Source organism: Saccopteryx leptura, chromosome 12 (assembly GCF_036850995.1).
Source record: "Saccopteryx leptura isolate mSacLep1 chromosome 12, mSacLep1_pri_phased_curated, whole genome shotgun sequence".
NCBI lineage: Eukaryota > Metazoa > Chordata > Mammalia > Chiroptera > Emballonuridae > Saccopteryx > Saccopteryx leptura.
Window position 1 is genome coordinate 32,966,429 of NC_089514.1, and position 23,916 is coordinate 32,990,344.

At 39.4% G+C, this 23,916-nt stretch overlaps 1 protein-coding gene across 1 annotated transcript in view; it reads right to left on the bottom strand.

Annotated features, from left to right (window-relative positions):
- COL1A2 (collagen type I alpha 2 chain) overlaps nucleotides 1-19,533 on the bottom strand; it is a 36,132-nt gene extending 16,599 nt beyond the window's left edge. Inside the window, exons 1-28 of the mRNA XM_066353679.1 lie at nucleotides 19,118-19,533; nucleotides 16,515-16,525; nucleotides 15,908-15,922; nucleotides 15,253-15,288; nucleotides 14,026-14,118; nucleotides 12,685-12,732; nucleotides 9,752-9,796; nucleotides 9,612-9,665; nucleotides 9,465-9,518; nucleotides 9,119-9,172; nucleotides 8,654-8,707; nucleotides 8,091-8,144; nucleotides 6,094-6,138; nucleotides 5,742-5,795; nucleotides 5,585-5,629; nucleotides 5,177-5,230; nucleotides 4,570-4,668; nucleotides 4,413-4,457; nucleotides 4,179-4,277; nucleotides 3,698-3,751; nucleotides 3,431-3,538; nucleotides 2,999-3,052; nucleotides 2,801-2,899; nucleotides 1,812-1,865; nucleotides 1,259-1,357; nucleotides 821-874; nucleotides 300-353; nucleotides 94-147 (exon numbers count right to left, since the gene is read on the bottom strand). Of these exons, the coding sequence (XP_066209776.1) occupies nucleotides 94-147; nucleotides 300-353; nucleotides 821-874; nucleotides 1,259-1,357; nucleotides 1,812-1,865; nucleotides 2,801-2,899; nucleotides 2,999-3,052; nucleotides 3,431-3,538; nucleotides 3,698-3,751; nucleotides 4,179-4,277; nucleotides 4,413-4,457; nucleotides 4,570-4,668; nucleotides 5,177-5,230; nucleotides 5,585-5,629; nucleotides 5,742-5,795; nucleotides 6,094-6,138; nucleotides 8,091-8,144; nucleotides 8,654-8,707; nucleotides 9,119-9,172; nucleotides 9,465-9,518; nucleotides 9,612-9,665; nucleotides 9,752-9,796; nucleotides 12,685-12,732; nucleotides 14,026-14,118; nucleotides 15,253-15,288; nucleotides 15,908-15,922; nucleotides 16,515-16,525; nucleotides 19,118-19,187 (1,659 nt within the window). The 5' untranslated portion in view covers nucleotides 19,188-19,533. The remainder of the gene's footprint in view (nucleotides 1-93; nucleotides 148-299; nucleotides 354-820; nucleotides 875-1,258; nucleotides 1,358-1,811; nucleotides 1,866-2,800; nucleotides 2,900-2,998; nucleotides 3,053-3,430; nucleotides 3,539-3,697; nucleotides 3,752-4,178; nucleotides 4,278-4,412; nucleotides 4,458-4,569; nucleotides 4,669-5,176; nucleotides 5,231-5,584; nucleotides 5,630-5,741; nucleotides 5,796-6,093; nucleotides 6,139-8,090; nucleotides 8,145-8,653; nucleotides 8,708-9,118; nucleotides 9,173-9,464; nucleotides 9,519-9,611; nucleotides 9,666-9,751; nucleotides 9,797-12,684; nucleotides 12,733-14,025; nucleotides 14,119-15,252; nucleotides 15,289-15,907; nucleotides 15,923-16,514; nucleotides 16,526-19,117) is intronic.
- Between the last annotated feature and the right edge of the window lie 4,383 nt (nucleotides 19,534-23,916).

The following is a 23,916-nucleotide window of genomic DNA, read 5'->3' on the forward strand; positions in this document are numbered from 1 at the left end:
ATCGTGTTCTCTGTGGTGGTGATGAGTGGTATGGTGACCCAGAGTTGGATAGTCTAGCCAAAGGCAGTACTCTGTATGTTTTAGATAACTTACCTGGAAGCCTGGAGGACCAGCGGGACCCTGTTCACCTTTTCCACCTTGGACACCCTGAAAGTGATAGGAAAGACGGCATAAATAATGGTATATGCCACCATGACTATGTAGCAACAGCACTTTTGGAGTGGAGAAAGGAGATGGTCATTTTGTGGGACTAGATGTATTTTAAGGCAGCAAAGAGAAAGAGTGGGAGAAGTACTCACCTGTAATCCAGGAGGTCCCTGAGCACCATTGTTTCCGTCTGGACCTGGAGCACCCTAGAATGTTTAACAAAAAAGGCTCAGCATTACCTGTGGGTCAGGCAGTTTAAGATGCCTCAAAGCCTCATGCATTGCTTGCTTAAAATAAAGCTTGTCATTTTAGCATGAATTAAACTCATTGTGGGTCTCCTGCCAAGGCCCCAAAATCAACTACTAACTTTTGATATGGTTCACTGGAAGTCCACTGGTGGAGGGCAATTAACAAAGGCCAAAGAATGAATGAAATAAAATCCAAATGCATCTATAAACATATCTGACTTAATATGTATTCTGTTTTGTTATAGCTTGCTTCCTTTTAAGTGTGGTTTTCTTTTTAAAACAAACAAACACACAAACATTTTTTAATGAGCCCTAGGGAATGTCATCTTGGAAGCAAAGTGACGGAATGGTATCAAGTGGCCTCACAGGAAGTGTTTCCCAAGTGACTACTACATGAATAGATCTGCAGAGAAGTTAGTACCTACCCGAGCACCAGCTAGACCAGCATGACCTTTTTCACCACTTTTGCCAGGTTCACCCTATAATAAACATTAAAAAATTACACATTTATGTTAAATTAACCATGATAATTTTGAAATGTTAATTTCCTGCCCCCCCCCTCCTTGTTTTTTACAATTTCTATCCTTGAATTCTGTTATCTGAGGTAGGAGCCATTGTCCTGCAGCGCCATATACAACAAGCTACCCCTGTCTTTGCTGATGCATGACTTGGAAGATGGCTTTCAGCAGGTGCACCATGATACACCGGAGTCCGAATTTTAATGTGTCTTGTAATTTTCCCGTGTTGAAAGAAACCCCCTTGAGGTGGAGTGAGTTGAGGTTAGAGAGAAACACTAGAGTTTTGGTAAAATGTGGCAGAAAAAAAAAAAGCACCAAGGGAGACGAGGTTGTGGTAGTTCTTACACTGGGGCCTTTGGGTCCAGGGAATCCGATGTTGCCGGGCTCTCCTCTGGCTCCAGCGGGGCCGATCGGTCCAGGCCTGCCGTCGATACCAGGGAGACCCTGAAACCAGAGTTCAGTTAAACTTTGCTCAGCATCAGCAGGTCTCACGACCTCAAGTGTGTGACGCTGCCACAGGATGAAACGATCGTTCCGAATGCAGAGCTTCCTGTGTAAAGCATCGATGAATTATGAATCCGTTTTCCCTTTCTAAATAGGATGTCGATACACACATAGCCAGTCAATTTCAGATGTACACAATTCCCCCTCTCCCTCTTTCCCATATCCTTGTCACCCTCTTCAATTTCCCCTGCCCTGTTTATCTTTTCCCTGTTCTCCTTTCAGTCCTGCATTTGTTTGGACTCCATAATTACAATCTATTACTTCGCGTTCCCAGATGATATATGTGGCTGATATTTATTTTCAACATGTTCGTGTATAAATAAGCAACAGAATAGACTTGATCAGAGTGCACTAAGTGTCCTTGAAAATATAATGGAAAATGAGCAATACTTACCACAGGACCTTCTTTACCAGCTGGGCCAACACTTCCAGGGGAACCAGGAAAACCCTATAAAGCAAATGAGGATGCTCTCATATTGGCACCTTCATGCGCATACTCCAATTAGTATGTGCATGAGGCTCCAATTAATTGAAATCTCACAAAAGCACTTTCCCCCACTTCTTGTTTGTTGCCTAGGATAAATAATTAGGAGTATTAGTCACTAGCTGGGAAATATGAAAAGAACCCTAAAATCCTTTTCTTTCTGTTCTATTTGTGCCTTTCCTTTTATTGAATTTTAATACAAATGATCTGTTTGTAGATATCTCAAGAAACTTAAGCAACATACTATAGGAGCAAAATATGTTATTTACTCATAATAGGAAAATGAATCCTTTTAGTAAGCAATTTTTAAAGTGGATTTTTTTTATTGCTATAGTTGGTGTCTTTATTACTTGTTTATGGTACAATTATAGTTGATATTCATCCATAAGAGATAATGGAGGAAAAAAATTAGTCTATTTCTATGGATTAGAGTGTCTAAGGATCTAAAGGTCATTTCTCCATAGCAAGTGTGATGCTGAATACATTATAGCACTTTGTGATTGCTGGAAAAATGATTTCACTCTAAATCTAATAAACTGATAATGTATAGTCTTAATACATTTCATGAACACCTTATATAAAACTCACAAATTGAGATAAAGGATTCATGCTGATAGGAGAACCAACCTAATTTGGATATATTAAAATACATCTATTTTCCCCCAAACTTCATAGCCATTGTACTACATAATAAATAGGAAACTGATGAACTAACCAAATTCATAAAACTATCTACTACTACTAATCTTTGATGAAGATAAATTTCAAAAGCAACCATCAGCAAGCCTACTAACATATTAACTTTTAATTTTTTTATTATTGGTTTCAAATATTATTCATCTCTTTAAAAAAAGAAACAATGTCGTGTGTGACTTGCTCAGAATCAATCTGAAACTTACTCGGGGTCCCATGAGGCCGGGTTCTCCAGGGCGACCAGCGTCTCCATTGGGACCTCTAACACCAGCAGGACCAGTTGCACCACGACTACCAGCAGGGCCCTATTTAAACAAGGGACGGAGGGGCAGGGCTAAAGTGAATGACACACCCACCACTAGAACGTCAATTTCTTCCCAGGAAATAGATCACAGACAACCTACCATGACACCAGCTCTGCCATCGGCTCCAGGAAGACCACGAGAGCCAGGATTTCCCTGTAAGAAAGTACATGAAACAGAAGAGAATTGTAGACAATCCCTGAATCAGAGAGGGCAGAGTTTATTGAAACATGGCATGATGCAAGAAATCTTGATTTCCTCAATGGGGAGATATGAACACAAACCAAGTTAAAAACCTTCACACAATACCACAAAGGAATGTGTAGAGGAAGCATTTTGCACAAGTAGGTCAACATTGTTTCCAGACTAATTTTATAACATTCCAAAAGGAGAGTCACTGATTTAATAAACCAGATGAAAAGCAGATGCCTCCTTTGTCTAGAAAATGCACTCAATAATCCTGACTCATTCCCAACAAAAGTGTGTCATCATCTGTGTCTGGTGTGTCTGGGTGTCAAGAGCATTTGAACCTACTCTCAGTCCAGCAGGTCCTGGGGGCCCAGCGGGGCCAGCTTCACCGTTGGAACCTCTCTTTCCTTCTTCACCACTGGGACCAGGAGGACCCTGGGCTCCAGCAGAGCCCTGATTAATGAAAAAAACAAAAGAAGGCAGAATAAAAAAAGTAATTTTTGTTATATCCAGGTAGAAAAAAAAGTGATAATTTTGTAAAAAAATTAAAGTATTACTTTTTGGATTAAAAAAGTAATAACTTCATAAAATTGTGATTCTAGAACTACTTACAGGCTCACCCTTGTTACCGCTCTCTCCTTTGGAACCAGCTGGACCAGGCTCCCCCTAGGGTCAAATACAAAAGAGTGGTCAAATGACAAATATCTGTCACAACTCTCTTATAGACAGATAGCTTGGAATGGTTATGAATCAAGGTAAAGGTAACTCAAGTTCTCTAAGGAATGTGTCCAGTTCATATTTGGCTTACAGGGAAATAGTCTTAGTCAAAAGGACAACATGGACAGTAGAGCACTGTGCCTCACTGACCTTTGGGTAATAATCTGGGATAGCAGGAGGGGTGTGTCAGTACATGTTTGTGTGAGGGAGGGAGAGACTGTACATATATGTACATGCGCGTATAGAAGACATACAATGTAAAAATGCTGAGAGGAAAAAGAATCATAAGAAACTATAAGAGGAAGTCTAGGTGGTGATGAAATGACGGTAGAGGTGGTAGTTCTGGTTCGTGGGAGCTGCAGCCCTGACCACTTACAACAAGTCCTCTAGCACCAGTAGCACCGACAGCACCAGGAGGGCCAGGAATCCCACGGGGTCCAGGGAGGCCAGGAGCTCCAGCAACACCGGGCAGGCCCTGTGAAGGAAAACACAGAGCGGTCAATCCGGAGGCCGTCGACGGGAGAGGCAGCTCTCATTAAAATGCCTTTAAAACCACAGCAACAAGTTTTAGCCCTTCTGCCTCCCCCCTTTATTCCCACTGTATACTCACAGCAGCACCCTTAGCACCCGTAAGGCCATTGGCTCCAGGGTTTCCCTATGGGGAAAAGGAAGGGAGAAAGATATCAGTTAGTATTTTTCTTTGACCTCCACCTTCACTCTTGTTCTTTTCCTTCCACTCAATGAGGTTAATGGCAGTGGCCACTTACAGGAGGTCCAACGGGGCCAGAGAGACCTGGAAGACCCACTTCACCACGGGGACCCGCGGGGCCAGAAGGACCAGGGTTACCAACAGCTCCAAGTTCACCCTAAATGAAGGAAGACATGGATATTAGCCAGAAAGTAATGAAACAGCATATCTCCATTTTTTTTTTTTGCAAATTATTTTATAAAATTTCCTCAGAATTATGGGCAATTATTTTTCTTATCTGGTCTGGTACCATAAGGTTTGGTTTGGGGTTCTTATTTCCCTGGCCTGGTTCTGCCATCCTTGCTACCATTTCTCCCTTCACCTACCTACTTCTGTCTCCCTCTGGTAGATGCTGTGGTTCTCAGCCAGTCAATCCTGGCTAGTTTAGGAATATATTCCAGAGGAGCCCCATAGAATCAATTTTGATGTTGCCATGTGTGCCTACTACATTCATAGTGGTCAAGTGTAGAGAGATGATATATTTCAAAGTTAGAATGAAAAAAAACTGGTCATTCTGAACCCATTAAGGTACCTGTTCTGTACTTATCTCTCCTCAAACAAAGTCTCTCTCTCTCTCATCACAATAAGAATTTATCAAAGTATGACAGTAGTCACCCAGTTCTTACCTTGGGGCCAGGGGCACCGGGGAAGCCTGGAGGGCCAGCAGACCCAATGGGACCCTGAAGTCAAAGTAGAAGCTGGTAAGAAATTTCCTCCCAGTAAATGAGCAATACAACAACAACGGAATATTGAAGAGCTTAGAGGGGCTTGATCTTATTTAATATTGACAAAGAAGAAACTGAAAGCTAGTCTGTTGTCATTAGTATCATAGCAAAGAGAAGATATGCAAGGTATCCAAGGTAAAGTAGATTTTACTTTATCTTATCATTCAAAAGCCCCAGGGAGAGTATGTATAATGAGAACCTTCCAAAGAGCCCATTGAACACCTGGTAAGACATCTAAAATGCTGTATTTCATAGGAAATTAATGAAGAAGATAGCTCCCATCACACACTCTTCAGTGTCAAGACTTACAGCAGGACCCACAGGACCCACACTTCCATCACTTCCACGGGCACCCTACGAAGAAAATAAAGAGACAAAGTCAAGTGGAAAGTTAAATAGCAGTTATCAGAAGATCTTTTAAAAGGATGAAAATGAAAAACAAAAACCAAAAACCAGAAGCACTCACAGCTGGGCCAGGGGCACCGACTCGTCCTCGCTCACCAGGCAGCCCACGGGCTCCCTAAAAGCAAAAACATTTTCAGTGAAATCCAGAATGCTAATTAAAAAGAACTCACAGGCATCATTTGTTTTGTCCAATTTCCAACATGTGCAAATCCACCGGAAATAAATAGGTCTTATTCTAATTCTAACTAAAAGGTAATAGATTTCAATTGAGTATGCAGAAGCCTATTAAAGCTATTAGAAGAACATCACAGAATACAATGCTGAGGGAAATACTAATTAGCAAAAGTGTTGAAGAAGTTCCAGCTTGCAAAAGCATACATATTTAGGTTCACAATAAAGTAATTACTACTTACTGTTTGACCTGGAGTTCCATTTTCACCAGCAGCACCAGGCTCGCCCTACATGAAAAACAATTGAGCTTTTTGTTCATTATATATATATATATATCCATTTTTTTCTAATTGAGTAATTTTTACTCTATTGAACTATTTTACTCCATTTGAACTATTCATATATTTTGTAACACTTCTTACGCATTTAGATTGTTTTTTAATTATGACAAACATAAATTAAAATTTTTTTTTTAAATATGGGTTTTTATTTGGATAATACCAGATATGACAGTACCAGGGAGATGTGGTTGAGTGTTACTCCCTCCTCAATTTTTCCTTTAGATTTTTGGATATCATTCAGACTAGACTTATATATTAAGAACGATATCACAAAAAGATGGTAGAAGATAAATTTGTTCTCAATGTTACCATATTTTACCCTCTTTCAAGTTATTTTAACACTCAATATTTTTATTTTTGTAATATGTACAATGAAAATTTGAACTTCATAATATATTTTTGGACCTATCTTTTTTATTTCCAATCTAAAACCATGGTGGTGATGGTAGTGGTTTAATTTAATACCATGGCACATGTAGAAAGAACTTTCCTTCACAATAATCTGACTTAGATATAGAAGAAGAAACAGGGTTTGAGCAATCAGGTAAGGACGCTTCATTTCTAGGATTCTGTGTGATGTGTATTCTGTAGGAACAGGCGCGAGTGTGGGAGTCAGGAGGTCTAGCCTATGGGCTTCTAACCACTGGATGTGATTTCAAGCAAGTCACTCATTCCCTTTAAGCCTCAGTTTCTCTCAGCTGCAAAATAAGGAAGTCCCCAGAGCTCCTCGCAAGCTCTAACGTTTTATGATGCTGTGATTAGTAGTCTGCACTATTATATTAGGCTCCAGAGAGAATGAGTTTGACCTTATCCATTTGTGTGGCAGCTGGAAAGTTAGAACAGATTCTCCATATTCATGTTCATTTCTGGTCCCGCTAGTATTCGTTACTCATTAATTTGTAATTACGTTGGTATTCACTTTAATATCCCATTATCTCCTTAATAGGAAAGAGAACATTTTATAGTTGAAAACGCTGTCAGAGAAGAGCCAGGCCAAGAGATAACACACTTCTGAGACTTTAATTACCTAATTAAAAAAATTTTGAGTGTGCAGAGATAAATCACAGGAAAGAGGTTTTGAAAAGTATATTGTGACATGAATGTACCTATCTAATTAGTGTATGGCAAAGGAGAATTTACAGTTTAAAATAGTGTATAGTGTCCTAATATCTGTCTAATATATTGTATGTTTATTTACTTTTATTTTGGCTGCAGATATAGACTAAAACCATAGGAGGAAAGAAAATGAAGAGAGAAATTATTTATACTCTTATCTCAATTATGTAATCAATAGTGAATTAACTAAATATTATTAATGTTTGGCCTTTTGTCACAGAATCCCTTAGTCCCTACCATTGAAGGATTTGAAGTATAAAAGAAGGAATAAGATACTGTTTAAACTGTTAGTTGCCTTTAGTTAAAAGACACTTTCTGGTGGTGATGGGAAGTTACAATCCATTGCTTTATTTCTTTTTATTTTATTTTTATTTTTTTTTATTTTAGTGAGAGGAGAGGAAGCAGAGAAACAGACTCCCGCATGTATCCTGACAGGGATCCACCTGGCAAGCCCACTAGGGGACAATGCTCTACCCATCTGGGACTGTTGCTCCATTGCAACTGGAGCCATTTTTTAGTGCCTGAGGTGAAGGCCATGGCATCCTTAGCACCCGGGGTCAACTTGCTCAAGCCAATCGAGCCATGGCTGCAAGATAGGAAGAGAGTGGGGGAGAGAGACAGAAGGGAGAGGGGTGGAGAAGTAGATGGTCACTTCTCCTATGTGCCCTGACCAGGAATCGAACCTGGGACATCCACACACCAGGTCGACTCTCTACCACTGAGCAAATGGGCCAGGGCCACAATCCATTGTTTTAAAACAACATTTCTGACTTAGTATTTACCTTAATACCTGGAGCACCGGGCTGTCCCTTTAATCCATCCAGACCATTGTGTCCCTGAAAGACAAATCTTTACTATTAAAATTCCGTTCCATTATAGTGCTTGGTTGAATCAAATATCTTCTCTTTGCAGTTACTATCTCCATGGTGAATCTTGTGACCACTTTGGCAGAATGCAGTCCCAGGGCTCCGAGTCCCCATCAAACTTCCTCTATTGCCATAGCAGAGCTCCCTGCTTTGGAAAGGGAAGGACATGGGAACAGATGCTCTCTTTTGTCCTTTCCATCTTTAATAATTTTACTATCTTCAGATGGTTCTAAATACCTCTTAAGCCATTTTATGCAATTTTCTCTGTAGGGATCCTTGTTTCTTGGAAGCTATAAACAGAAGGGGGGGGGGAACTACACACTACCCTACTTTCCAGTGATCCTTAACTCTTTGACTCTCTATTCTAGCAAACTCCAGGGCTTTGGATGCAAATATGTGTTATCCAGGAGTTAACTAGAGTTGAGGTTTTCCCTAAAAATATTCAACATTACCTCCCATGGGGAAAATAATGGACTCACCCTAATGCCCTTGAAGCCAGGAAGTCCAGGAGTTCCAGGGAAACCACGAGCACCCTTAGAAACACACACACACACACAGAAGAAGATAAATAACATTTTTGTTCCAAATAAAAAGACAATAATTTCTTCCCTCCAAAACTAGTTCTTCTTACCAAAATTCAAGCTACAAATAAAAGACATACATTTTTAAGCACAGAGCACTAAATTAACTTGCTCTATTTGAGTAGCTAATACTGTGGTGTTTGTAGCAAATATCATTTAGTTGTTTATAGTATGTTTCCTACTACATGATCTACATTAGTAAAAACTGTACACATTCATTCTTTACTAGGCATTGTAATTTGTCAGATGCCTTTAATAAGTATTATAAGTATGCAGACATCTGTGTTGTTATTTAGACTGAGTTTTGTTTTAGCAACTATCTTGTATGTGAGATGGACTATATGCTGTTGTAAAATGCCTTACCTGTGGTCCAACAACTCCTCTTTCGCCAGGTCGTCCAGGTTTTCCAGGGTGACCCTAAAACACGCAAACATCATAAGGTTAACCCTCCTTGGTAAACCATCAGATAAAAACAGCCATCTTGGTTTTTATAATAAAGGAAAATGGCATCACATAAAAGTATGGGTCCAAATATATATTTAATTAATAATTATATTTTCTTAAATCCAATCCAATTAATTAATATTTCACAGAAGTACTATTTTCCATATGGGGACAGTGATGTCAGCCATATTCATCTCTTGGCAGAGTACTTCATCTGAACTAGAAATTCTCTCTGATGTGCGAGTGTTTAAGAGTCAATACTTACATCCTCACCAGCCTTTCCAGGAGGGCCAGTTGGACCACGACCACCTGCAGGACCCTAGAGAAGGGGAGACCCATAATTTAGTTAAGGATATATGAACACATTTCTTGAAAAAAAAAATTTTATCACAAAGGGGGAAAATGTACTCACAGTTTGACCAGGTTCACCAGGCTCACCAGCAGGTCCTTGGAAACCTTGAGGGCCCTAAGAGAAAACACTATGTCACACCCCAAGCCTTTATTTGATTCTGTCTTTTTACATAAGAGTCATTACAAGCTTTTGATACTTACAGGGGCTCCAGGAGCACCAGGAGGGCCTCTGGGTCCCATCAGACCCTATAAATAGGACAGATATAGTTAGCTGTGAAAAGTTGTCATGGACTTGGTTAGGGTTAGAGAGAACCAGCTTAGCAGTGCCGTAGACAATTTAGTGATGCACAGCTGCACAGAACTGTCCTGGCTTTATTTCTTAGTTTTTGTCCTTCCCAAAGGAAACATTTAAGGACCCAAGTTTCCTCAACTATTACTCTGCCTTTACCTTTCCTTTTCCACTAACCCAAATTAGTAGAACTTAATGCAAATTGGATGGCGTGACCACAGGGTCGCACTTAAAGTTGTGCACAGTGGGCATACTGAGATTTTTCGAATACAATGAAGCGAATCCGTCTCTTCACAGTACAGAACACACAACTGCCTTCTATGCAGCTGACGAGGCCTTTCCATTTGGATTTCCTTCATCAGAAGTCATCTCCCCATATCATCCTTAGCTAAGAAGTTGGTATTTTTATTGCCACTGGGGCATAAATTAAAAAGTATTAAAAAATCCTTCGTGATGATTAGAGGGAAGTTTGCTACAACCTTATAGCTCTTTGAAGGGCTGTTGGTGACCGATGGAAATGTCAGACAAAAGTGGATGTAATGAGGAGTAAAAGGAAAGCAAATTATTATTAAAACATCCTCCTGGAAGAACCTATTGTATAATATAATGATTGAAAATAGGGCCCAAATGGCAGCCGATGGTTCTCCCTTTTGTTCTTGAACTCTGTAGCACGTAAGTAGAGTAAAACAGAGTGTTACTAGTTTGCAAGCTAACTATCCATTCTTGATTCCCCCTTGCAGAGATCAGGGCCTGTGCAAGCTCTTCGGTGGGGGCCCGTTCCTCTAATACTGAAACGATCACATAGACAAGTCTCAGATAATTTGTTCGTAACACATGGGGACTTTGCTGTCAAGTCTGTTCCCCTATATCAATGCCTACAGTAAAATAATATGAATTTTATTAAAGAGCACATCATCTTAATGATAAGAATTATGTACTAGGTTTTGAAAATTGCATTGACATGAAAGAAACTGTCACTTTTCAATCCAAATAATTTTTTAGGTATAAATTACAAAATAATTTTCTATGAGGCATAAATTTTTAATTATATTTACTCATTTTTCCATGTATTTGCAACAATTTCATTTACATAAGAAGTAGTTTATTTTGTGAAGGCTGTGAGACAAAGATTACTCATTAATTCAGAGAAGAACCCTGTGGGGTTTTACAGTTATTGATTTTCTAACAAGGAAAATTATTTTAATACTTTATTGCTGCCTATATTTCCTATTTGTGAAACATATCTGTTGATTACATATGTCTGTGAATGTGGGTGGATGTGCAAGCTTAAATTATATTTTATTGATATTTAAAAGTAAAACACTCTGCCTTATGCCCCCCAGAGATGTGTTCCAAAGTCAGGGGAATCTGAAATCCATATTCATTTTCTGGGCTTCTGTAGGCTTTTTTTTTATTAGTGCTTTTTTATTTTTATCCCTTTGGCTTCTTCTTGAAATATAGGTACTGCTTTAAAGCTGACTAATGTCCAGCATTAGCTTAGATGGCGAATTTCAAATATCCAATATAAACAAAGCCAAAAGAAAATCTCTAATTTTTCATTTCTTATACAAATGTTTTAAATTACCAAGAAAAGTCAGGAAATTGCAAATCATCAATTAAAGGCACATTACTTTCAAGTGAGAGTTTTAATTTACAGAAAATATTATCTTGCCCTTATACTGTATTAGTTTATTGAGGATCATTAACTCCAGCAAAACATCTTCTTTTGACGATAGAGTACTGAATACATTGCCCAGGTAAGAATTATTTTTCAAAAACCATGTTACCTTTGGGCAGATAAATACCTTTGCTCGAAAACAATTCATTAAAATCACTAAATTGTATGTGTGTATTAAACTGTGGTGTTTAATCAACTTAATGTTTTTACTTCCAACCTATTGTCCCCCTATTGTATATATATTTTGCCTGCCCATATCAATTTTTTTCTTAACATCTCTCACTAATGCTTGTTGAAAAGTTCATGTGTTAAAGATAGAATATCATTGTCAAAATCATATAGCATTTTCTAAATGCTACTCAAATTGTAGGATATTTGAACATTTGTGCTGAGTGACGTAAGTGCTAAATTTTACTCACATTCTCTCCTATATTGATTTTTAATTAATAGACTAAAAATAAATTTTTATCAAAAAGAAAAAAAAAGAAACATTTCCTACATTTTCAACTTTTTTTAGGGAGGGTGAGAATCCACTATATTCACTGTTATATCCCCAATACATAATATAGTTTGGAGTTCATCATAGGCACCTGATAAATATTTTTTGAATAAATTAATATTTTATTCAAGTACTAGATACATGATGCCATCCAATATTAGACATCTCACTTAGAAGATAATTCTAGCCTGTCATTAACCACCTGCATGACCTTGGGAAAGAGCTTAAACTCTCTAGTTATAAAAGGAATGGTCTACACTAGACTTTGATCCTTTCCAACAAATTAATAAGACTTAATATTTCTGGGTCTCTAAGGATTGCTTAAAATTTTAAGCAATGTTAAAGGATGTTAAAACAAAAAGTAATCAGAGTGATCACTCTTTTGAATTAAATCGATTTACCTAAGTTATGATTGCTATGTCCAGAGATTACTTCTTGGTTATAAATATCTGGACTATTCTAAGGAAGTATGTTTGTAAAGAACATTGAACCCCCTTAAACTAAGCTTAAATTTTTATAGATTTAAATACAAAAAACGTTGCTACTTTTATCTGATCTAAGTAGTGAGTGCTAACCAAAATAGTTAAATAAATGGTAATGTGAAATTTAACATCAAAGAAATTCTCTATTCAGCAACTTTCTGCTAAGATAAAAAGAGATAAGCATACCATTGGTCCAGGGCCACCTCCCTTTCCATCAAACTGGGCAGCAAAGTTCTAGAAGGAAAAATATATATATTTATTAAACATAAGCATATATATATATATAATAATTGCCAGCCATGTATTTCATTATTTTATTCTATTTGTAAAGATTTGTTCTGTTATTGTTTAAAAGGAAGCAATATTTTTGATATAATTATTAGTTTATAATTCCATATTAAGCTAACCTTTAAAAAACTGAAGAAAATACAAGTTTAAATTTTAGTCCACACTTAGTTTGAAGTGTGTGTGGGTGGAGGGCTTCCCTACCTTATTTTTCAAGCTCTTTCCTGTCCCGTTACTCTTCTCTTTCCACCACCCTCCCTCAACTGTACACTGAGAAAGGGGGACTTTCTGAACTGTAAACGTCACAAAGGCCCCTGACAAATGAAGCAGAGACCAACTCTGCATATCCACCTGTTGCCCCACTCCTCCAGAATGACACAAAATGACTAAGACACCTTTTTCTTGCTGGAGTTTCAAAGAAAAGATATAAGGAGTTTTCAAGTTGAGAGGAAAATTAAATTAAAATGACCCTCAGAAGATTAAACTTTTAAAAAATAATTCACAGTAATAACTTTCCTGTTAAAAGATCTCTCTTATAGCGGTAGATCTATTAAAGAAGGTACTTTTTAATGCACTCAGCAGATAAGCAATCATAATAAGATCTTCGGGGGAGAAAGGTCTCATTTTCAGGCATACAGTTGGGTATTGGAATCAGGCTTCTGATTCATAGTACTAACCAATTAAGCAAATATGTTTTCCTTCCTGCAGCGAGGCCATTTGGCACTCATACCATTGTTAAAGACATAAAGCTAAAAGAAGATATTAATGAAAAAGGGAAATGTACTTTTCTCAAATTAGTTTCAAGCAAATTAAACCTAAAACTGCTTGAATGTTGGTTCAGCAGGCTTCAAGCCAAGGAGAATAAAAAAGAGTAGGATGTTTGCGAAATTGCTTAAGAGCAAGGATTTCAGTTATAATTCAATCTAATCAACTCTTTAATAATGCAACACCTCTTATTTGTGCCCTACTGATAAAAGATATTAAATTCTCAAATTAAATAATGGTGGTGAGAGCTGCAACTACCTTCAGTAAACACAAAGACCAGTTCTGTAATTGGCAAAAGCTCACAAGAGAATGGGCAAAGCAGACTCTTGAATGAAGAAACCAAAGAAATGAAATAAAATTTACTAATATCCACACGGCAAACTTAACTGCTAAAAATAAATTACACAATGAGCCTTCTTCCAACAGAGGTACAAAAAACTGAAATTAACTAAAAGTTAATAATACTTGAAACCTTACCCCACCAAGGCCAGGGGGGCCAGGAGGACCAGGTGGACCAGGAGGGCCTGGGATACCATCATCACCATCTTTGCCTGGTGGACCTGGTGGACCCTGTTATGTAAAAAGTAAATTAGCTTAGGATTAGGCAGATGCCATAGGAATGTATACATGAAATATGATACATAAGAATACACGTGGTAATATCAGTTGTTCAGACCTTTCAATGTGCAAGTGGTGTAGAAATTTAATATGCCGTATTTGTCACTGATTGAAATCGACTTATGACATGAGTTTGTTTTAGAAGGAGGTGTAGTAACTGATATATGAAGAAGACACAAGATAGGATAGTTCTGCCATGAAGAGAAATAACTCAGTCATTGACTGTTAATTAATAACGGAGCTCCAATATTCAAATAAAGATAGAAATTATAGCTAAAATTTATGGTCCTATAAACTTCATATGAGTAACAATGCACAGTGATGAGCCATGTATATTGATTTCCAGTTTCTGACTGTAATGAACTTATTCAATTGTTTTGGTATGTTATGTGTAAATGATAGATTAATTAATATGATAATTAATAAAGTAATTTTATTACAGGTTAGAAAAATCCTGAAGATTTCCTACTATTAACACTATTTATGTTATTAAAGTAATTTATTGACATGATGGTATCTCTAATAGATTGTTTGACAGGAATACATTTAAGTCTTCATTTCCTGATTGATATAAGATAAAGGTATTTATGCACTGGCAAAACATTATCTAATGCAAAATCATATATACCAAATAAGCATAGCAGGGAGATCTCAGCATACCATAAATAGAATGTAAGCCTAATTTGTACATTTATGACAGGTTGATTGCTAGTTCACTGTTATTTTCAGGCTATATAAGTTATCTTATTTAAAAAGCAAACAAATGCATTAAAAAGATAAAAACTATGTGGTGGTAGGTAGATATATTTCCATGATGTATGTGTTGGACAGGTCAACTAAAAACAAAGAAAGATAGACCATGTAAAGAATATGGCTGTCTGTAATAGCTTTGCTTTTTTGAAGAATAATCTTGGCCTGAAAAGAATATTGATCATATATAATAATGCTCATTTGTTTCTTCTGCAAGGTATTATCTGCTTAAAAAGTGGTACAATTATTCTTATAAACTGTCAGTCTTCAGTAGTTTCTAATATGTAATTATTCAATTATGGGCCAAAGCCCTTTAATAGTTCAAAAGTTATATACCCTTTCTCCGCGTGGTCCTCTATCTCCTGTTGGGCCCTACAAGGAAGATACAAATAGCACAATTCTAAATGTCTAAGCAATTTCCATTGAACAAGCAAAGCATTCTTGATAAAAATCAGTTAGTAACTCATCTAACAATACTGTTATTAGATAATAGCTATAAAAATTGCACAATACAATAGATAAGAGTATATTGTCTTCATTACAATTACATGTAATTTTTTTAAACTGGGAGATTGGAGGCAGAGTCTCCAGTCATTAAGACCCAGTATTATAACTACTATTTTTTAGAGATGGTGTCTGTGGATTAAGTGACCACTTTGTTTGTTGTTAACACCATATTCATAAAGTCAAAGTCCTTTAAAATACTTTCAGCTATCATCTATAATTAACATAAGTCATTTCATCTCCAGAATAATAACAAGTTTTAATTTCTTTAGTATGTATATCATCAGTTTGTATAATATAAGTGTAATTAGAGATGATTTGAAAGATAAAACTTTATCTTAAACATCAAAGCTACTTTATTTTATGGTTTAGCTAATGCATATTTATAAAGGTAAACCTTGATAAAGTATTTTTCTTTTATAGTCTACTATAAATTTAGTAAAATTGAAAGTTATCATGAATCATTTCAGATATTATGGACTCTTACCTTTCTTGCAGTTGCCTAGAAATAAATAAGTAAAACATTATTATGAGAGAAATCATATACATGTATTTTAAAATGGATCTCATTTTCACATAGTAAACAAATATAGTTATGGAGTATATACATTGTGCATTACTATTATCTTAACATTTCAAAGTATAATCTTTAAATTTTACAAGTAAATTAAACATGTACAGAACTGAAATAGATACTTATCTGTAATTATGCCTCAATACACAAGCTAAGAATTTGTTCATAATACTCTTCCAAATGATTCCAGGGGGATGACAAAATTCTCTAGCTGTGAAGTCTTCTCTTTGTAGTAGCTGATGCTAAAACCCAAACTTCCACTGGGTTATTTACTCTCTATTTCTTATGGGTGATCTTATGAGACTGGTCTTATTCAGTAGCCCTGCCCATTTTAGAAATTGGGGTGGGTATTTTCTAAGGGAGCCAGAGAGGTTTGACTACGTAACTCTTGATGATTTTCTTGGGAATCCAGATTGGTCAATACCAAGGTAGCTTCCCCTTCCTTGCCCAAAGAGGACATTACTTTGGCCAAGGCAACCAAAGTATAGAAAAAACAAATTCTCAAAATAATTTTCCTTACCTCTTGTAAAGCTGTAGAAGAAAGGAGAAAATGGGAAATAATTATTAGTATTATTTCATTGATCAAGAGCAGTGATTACTAAATAAATATATTAGTCTATAAAATTAACTTAATTAAAGAATCAACTGTATTTTTTATTAAGGATATTTTAATGACTTAGAAATTATGCAGGTCAAAAGAATGGCAGGGATCAGCAGGGTGATTTGCATGCAATATTGACATGTAACTATTTTCAATTAAATGGTTAATTATTTACTATTTTACAAACCTGTGAAATATTAATGTATTTGAAGGATATTTCTAATATTTAATACTCAAACTGGTAAATTGCATAGGTAGTAAGACCAATAGGTTGATAAGAAAATAATTTATGGTTAGATAATTTTTGATATATAAAAATACAAAAAAGAAAAAAATTTGGAAAGTATGTTACTTGAAGTCGACTTTGGTTTTTATAAAACATTAAAGTTACTTAGTACTTCACTGAGTTCATATCATTCTTAATGGCCTTTTCAAAATGTCTAATTGGCAAATACTCATTATGAAAATGAATTCATATAGATATCTGAAATTTTGCTTTAAATTAATTCACTTAAATTAGATAAGTTCATTTTACCAATACATACTTTTTTCCCTTAGAAAGAATTGCTTCTATAAATAAAAAAAACTGTGGATTAAAAATCTTGAAAAATAATGGGCAAAATACACTAAAGTAATATTCCCTCCTTTGCCATAATTGCTGTAAGTCCTTAAGACTGAATTCCTCTCCTGTGGTATAAAAATTATAGGTTAACACAGGATATAAGTGTGGGCAAGCTGGCAATAAGATGAATCACCTCTAAAAATTGCTTTAATTAGGTGGCCAAGAAGTTTGTCATTTGTAGTGAGAACAGCTATTGCAATAGTCACACTTCAGGAGGGTGGACTACATCCAGGACTGACCTTTAAGGGTAATTCATGAAAATTACTTTTAAATTAGAAAAATAATGTTTACTTCACCGTATCCATCAGCAGGAAGAATAATTATGCCCGGATTTGATTAACAAAAGTCCTTATGATTTTGAAAATTTGACTTTTGATTACTCAGACTGAGCTGTTTTAAAGAATGTGTGTTTGGTACATTTATTCCAGACCGTGGTCTGCTGTGGATCAGAAGGCAAGTTGCCTTTTGTACTTTCAGATGTCCTGAGGTTGGTTTTCACCTTTTCTCTAGGAGCCAACTCTTTCCCCTCAGCCTCAGATCTCATTTAAAAAAAAGAAATAAAGAACTTGGTAATGTGAATTTGCTCAATGCCATGACTCTTAAAGGTGGGTGAAGGGAGAAAACACACACACACACACACACACACACACACACACACACACACACACACAAATGCATCAGCCACGATGCAATTGTAGACATGATGGCAGGTGGGTGGAGCTAACATTTTGGACTGTTGGGTGTGGCCAGACACCACTCAAGCTCTATCCAGTTAGTACCTTTGTCTGGTGGTTAGGCAGCCAGTTTCAAGACAAAAACGTACTGCTTTTCTTCAGTCTTTCTTGACATGGAAGACTGGTCATAGGACTGGCAGCTGGAAAGCAGCCTTGGGGTTCATCTATCTTATCTTGCATTTTAAGAAAGGTCTAGTTTGATTTGACCGAGGTCACTTGGTAAGTCCGTGGCAAAGTCATGGGAAAAACCCATCTCTTGAGTCTCAGATCAGTGATGGTGTTTCCCAACTAGCTGTGTCCAAACTGTCTGCTTGCCATTGGAAACATGTTGAAGAGGTAACTCTCTGTCTCAACAAAAGGCAGAGCATATTTGGTTAAATAATATAACCATTTTTATGGCCAGATAATGAATTGAGAAACTAATCTTACTTTTCAGAATGTATCCATTCCAAGTAACATCCATTTTATTTCCCAGAATACACTGATTAGCTTATTGGAAATGGCTTCTGTCAGAAAGGAAAATAACCTCTCTGTCTGAACCTGTGTCTTCCATTAGCTTAAGGCTTGGTCCCTAGCACTTTCATGGTCCTCCCTCCAGAGGGCGCCCCATTATCATCATCATCATCATCATCATCATCATCGTCGTCGTCTTCGTCGTCGTCATTGTCATCCTCATTGACATCATCATCACCTTAACCATCATCCGACCAAGTCTTAAAACACCCAGTAGAGAAGAGAGCTTAGGGGATCAGTTTTATATTACTAAGTCAGAGGGCTTTCTGAAGCAGGCCTCAAGTTAGAGGGTGGGGTATCAGTGCAGTTATGGGGCCTGCTAGGGTCTTGGCTTCCTTCATCAAGTCAGTTGTTAATATCCCAACCTGGGAAAAGACCTTCTTCCTTTGAACTTCACTAACCCCAGGATCCAGATTAAGTCAACAGTCTCCCTGAGTTCAGAGAAAAGTTCCCTAACTTTCGGGAGTCGGGAACTTTCTGTTTCCATTCCTAAGATAAGTCATGTGTTTCTTATCAATGCCAGCGTTTCTCCACATGCCAGAGAGCCTTCCCTCCAAGCTGCACCTCGACCTTACTTTGGATTTTCCTTCTTGCCCAATCGGCTAACCTCTCCTCACCCCCGACCCCGTCCCGAACAAGCTGAAGGCACTTACATTGGCATGTTGCTAGGCACGAAGTTACTGCAAGCAGCAACAAAGTCCGCGTATCCACAAAGCTGAGCATGTCTACCACTTAGACATGCAGACTCCTTGTGTCGCAGAGCCCCTGGGTCACCGGCGGAGGTTTCACCTGGCGGGCGCAGGCATGCAGTCTTAGCCAGTACCTCCAACTTAGCCGAAACCTCCTGCCGCCTTGGTGCTAAAATAATAAAGCCCGGATCTGCCCTATTTATACGGCCAAAGTTTCTCTGGCCCGAGGGTGCCTCCAAAAGCGCTTCCACCAATGGGAAGGCTGGGGCTGGGGGCCCGGGCAGCCACAGCTGGGAGGAGACTGCGGGGGCGCGGAGGAGGGAGCGCAGGGGGGAAGGGACGTGGCCACGGGGCTGGCTTCTTAAATTGGTTCCATTCTTTTTGAGGACGTGGACACTTTTGAGGCTTTCGAGGGGAAACTCTGACTCGCTGTCTCCATACCTCCGCCCTCCCCTCCCCCTCCCTCCCCCGCCCTTTCCAAGTTTGGAAACACTTTTGGACACGTCGGAGCGCTCGGCGGACACCGATGTGGGCCGAGTTTGCAGACTTGGGGCAGCCGGGCAGCTGTAGACGGGACAGGAGCCGGGATATCAAAGCAGGAGCTGTCCAGCCCGGCCTCACCTTGTGCCCTGCGGGCCACCTGCAGGGTGGCAGGGGCCCCGCGGGCGCGAAAGGGGCAGGGGAGGCAGGAGACGGGACCCGACGACGTGGCGTAGCTGGGGCCGCCCCCTGCCCCCCTCCAGCCCGCCCCAACCCCCTCCAGTCCGCCCCAACCCCCTCCAGCCCGCCCCCTGCCCCTCCCCAGCCCCCGCCCAGCTTTTCTCCCGCTTTGGGAGTGTGCGCGCCCACTTTTCCAGCAGTAACGCTCTCAATTCTGGCTCCAGGAGAGGGAGAGAGGGGGGTTTTGCCTGTGGAGGGTTGGGCTGCAGACCGAGGCCACTTACTGTCGGGAGGTGGGATGGGGAGCAGAGGAAGGGCGGCGTGGCACCCAGCACCAGGCGGGATATGCTTTGTGCACATGCCTTTCGCACATTAGAGGGAACCAAGCCATCGGGGCGTCCCTCTGCTGAGGCTAATTTAACACCGAGGTTTGGGGGATTATCTGGCCCTGCGAAATGACTGCAGTGGACCTACCGGGACACCTCTCTTAGGCAGTCGCCTTTCTGAGCTTGCGGTGGAGAGTCCATGCCCTCCCTTCAAGTTTCCAGTCTCCCTACTCTTCTTCACAGACTCCTTGTGTCTGCATTTATTAGCTCCATCCTGAGCCAGGACTCAGGTAAATCTCTAGGGAACCCCCCCCCCCCAATCCCTCTTGGCCTCCCTGCCCGTTCATTAACCCGACGCTTACAGGCGATCAGGGCCCGAGCACCTCCCTGCCTTGGTCCCAGCTTCTTCCACAGCTTGGGGAAACCGCTTACTCCATCTTGAGGGGCTTCTAATTCCAGTTTGGGATAAGGGCTGTCTTCTCTGGTAACACCCCAAGCAGTGCCGGATCGACAACCAAGGAGAACCTCCTTCTCCCCCTGTGGCCCCATCCCACTCCACGACGTTCCCCACCAGAGAGAGGAGGAGCTGGGACCTTGACCTGGAGACACTCACTGGGGGTGGGAGGCCAGAGCTCCTGAGGATTGTGAAATACTGAGTGCAGTCAGTGGAGGGCCTTTCCCCAGCCCCCTTCAGATGTCATCACGCCCCCGAGGGAAGGCCATGGGTCTCCCCTTCCCTCTGCTTGCCCTGCACCCCTAATGATTCAGCCGTGGATTAAAGTGGCATCCTCTCCCAGAAGTCAATGCAAAAGGGACATTTTTAAGGTCAATTCCATCTCCCCGAAAGCAAAATTAAGTGGGCTATAGTTTCTTACTAATCTTTTTTCCTTTCTTCCTCCCATCCCTTCCCTCTCTCCTCCCTTTTTTTTTTGGGTTGTGCTTTAAGAAAGAATTTCTTTCTACCTCACTCATCAGCAGCCTCATAAACCAAGAGATTGAATACCCTTAAACTGTTTGCTTCCTCTATACTTAAAAACAAACAAACACAAAGGTAATGGAAATAAAGAGAACAGCCAAAAACTATAATAAACTCTTCTTTTGCACTAAATAAGGGGACCTACTTGGGAGATAACTTTGGAAGACATTTGAAATAACTTGAAGTGAAGGAATTTGAAAGGGTGTCAGTTCCAGTCTAGGAAGATGTTTGCAAAGAAGAATGAATTCTCCATCTGATCATTTAAACTGTAGAACAGTTTTTGGAAGTGCAATTATAATTTTCCTTTTAGCATAAAAATGCTCAGCTAGTTTTTGAGAATTAGAGAGGTACGTGTCCAAGCACACATTTAGAAACTTAACGGAAAAACCTCTCTGCACAGCAAACGGGTGAACTTGCAAAGCATTCCTGAAAACTGATGCAAATACCAAACGCGGCTGGGTTCCCTCCCTGCTGATGTGGCAGCGGATAGGAGCAGGCAGTCCTCCGCGACTGGTGGGAGGCCCTGGCTCCAGATAGAACAATGAAAATGGAGAAAAGTAAAGGGGAATTTTTCTTTTTAAAGTGAGAGACAGATTCCAGTTCTCGTAGTTTTTATGCATTATTTTGACCCTCTTTTTTCCTCACCACTTAATGGGAAAACTAGTTAATCAAGTGTTTGTATTATAGAGGAATTCTTTAATGCTTACATTAATATCTCTTTAATATTTTGTGTCTCCAAACAGCGAGAGACTTTTTGTGTGAATAGGGGTGGGGCAAGGGAGAGGACTGACTTGAAACTTAAAATGAGTGTGGTGATGATGGCTGTGATGGTGTGTGTGGATTTAGGGGAAGCCTGGTGACTAGGGGCAGAGACTGGGGTGTTGGGGGGTGGGGAGTTTGGAGACTGAGCGGGAGGGGCAAGCAGTAAGGGAAGAGCACAGAGGTTGAGAGTAGGGAATAGAAGGCAAGCAGAGAGCCAAGACTTCCACATTTTGCTGCTAGACAGTTAACATCTGGGTTCTTGTTCCTAAAACACTCTCTGTTGAAAAACAAACGAACAACAGATGATGTCTACAGATCCCTGTGACCTGCAGATGACAAGTTGCGGCACCCTTTAAAGCAGGGGTCTCAAACTTGCGGCCCGCCGAACAATTTTGTGCGGCCTGCAGACTAATCCACGAAGTTCAAAATATTTTGGATAAAGTTAAGTAAGCCTAGGGGCCTACTTGTATTTTTCATTTCTCTAGCATCCTAGCTAGATATTAGCTTAGTTAACAGCGGTTGTGATGCGAACTACAGTTTCTGGTTGTTTTGTGACACTGAAAAGTGTTGCGTAACAGTTGCCTTTTGTAGACCTAGTGCGGCTCACCGAATGGCTGTGATCTTGCTCTGCGACCCACATGCTGAGTTGAGTTTGAGACCCCTGCTTTAAAGTATGGGAAGAGGGTGGCCCATAATCCTGACTGCCGAAGGAACACAGAACAGCCTGAAAGAGCAGATTGTCTTACACCTTTATTCTTTCTTTGATCAAAGTAAACATCTGACTGACATCTCCTTTCGAACACTTATTAAGGATCCACTCTGTGGAAAGCATGAATACTACACTATCTCATTGTAGTTCTAGCTCTAGCTGAGATCGTTGTCAAACAATTGCTAAGTAGGTATTAGCTGACAATTAAGATGGCAGCTGGAAAGTTTTGAGGGCTGACTGTCTGTGTGATACTTCTTTGCAAAAAATGGAGATTCCTGCCCTACATTATATCAGTTAGGTTATTCAGTTCTTGCTGATTATTTAAATGAGACCATATATATATATATATATATATATATATATATATATATATATTCATGTAAGATTTATTGTTGTGTCAATTACTGTATTAAATGGTGGGTGTCTGTGAAACAAAATGACATGGTCATTGCCTTCAGGAGGCTTATAGTCTGTGGGAGGATAGAAAAGAATGTAGAAAGAGTACTGTGAGGGGGAGTACAGGGAATTTATGTGTTTATGGGAGGATTTAAGATGAATAACTAATGTAGATTTAGGTGGGTGGAATCAGGGAGGGCTTCCTGGAGCCTGCAACAAGCTCAAGCCTTACATGTGAACAGGATTCAGAAGAGACGGGGACAGACCCAAGCACAGAGGCATGAGAAAATCGAGCAGTTCTGAGGAATGGAAGTGTTTCAGCCTGCAGGATTGTGGAGGGGAAGGGGAGAATAGAGGGAGGAACTAGACATCAGACTGGTGGATTTAGCTGAGATCAGATCAGACATCCCCTTTTACTGTATTCTCGTGCTTGTGTTTTCTTAAGTCTGCTATGGGAGTGTTCCGAGGGTTTAAACACAGAAATGATGTAATGAGAAAGTGCTTTCAAAAAAACGACTGCAGCTTCAATGATTAGAAGGAGAACAGAGCAGAGACAGAAACTGGTTAAGAGGCTGCAGCAGTAATTCTGAAGGAGAATGACCGTGGTGGGTGGTCTGAACTAGGGGAATGCTAGTGGATTTGGAGAGAAGTTGCTGGGCTTTAGATATATTTTAGAATTAGAAGAAAAAAACTCTGACATTTGGTTGTGACAATTAAGGGAAAAGGACTAGAGGAGCATCACCAGGCTCCTGGCTGCCTGCAGGTATTATTGTCTACCCAGGAGGGAAACATTCTAGGAGGAGAAGGCTTGGGGCATGAAAGGGGAGGAAAAAGAGGTCTAATCTGAGTATGTTCAGTTTGGGGTGACTGTAGACCATTAAGTAAATAGATGTCATAGATTATTAGGTATTTAAGCTTTAAGCCCTAAATTTAT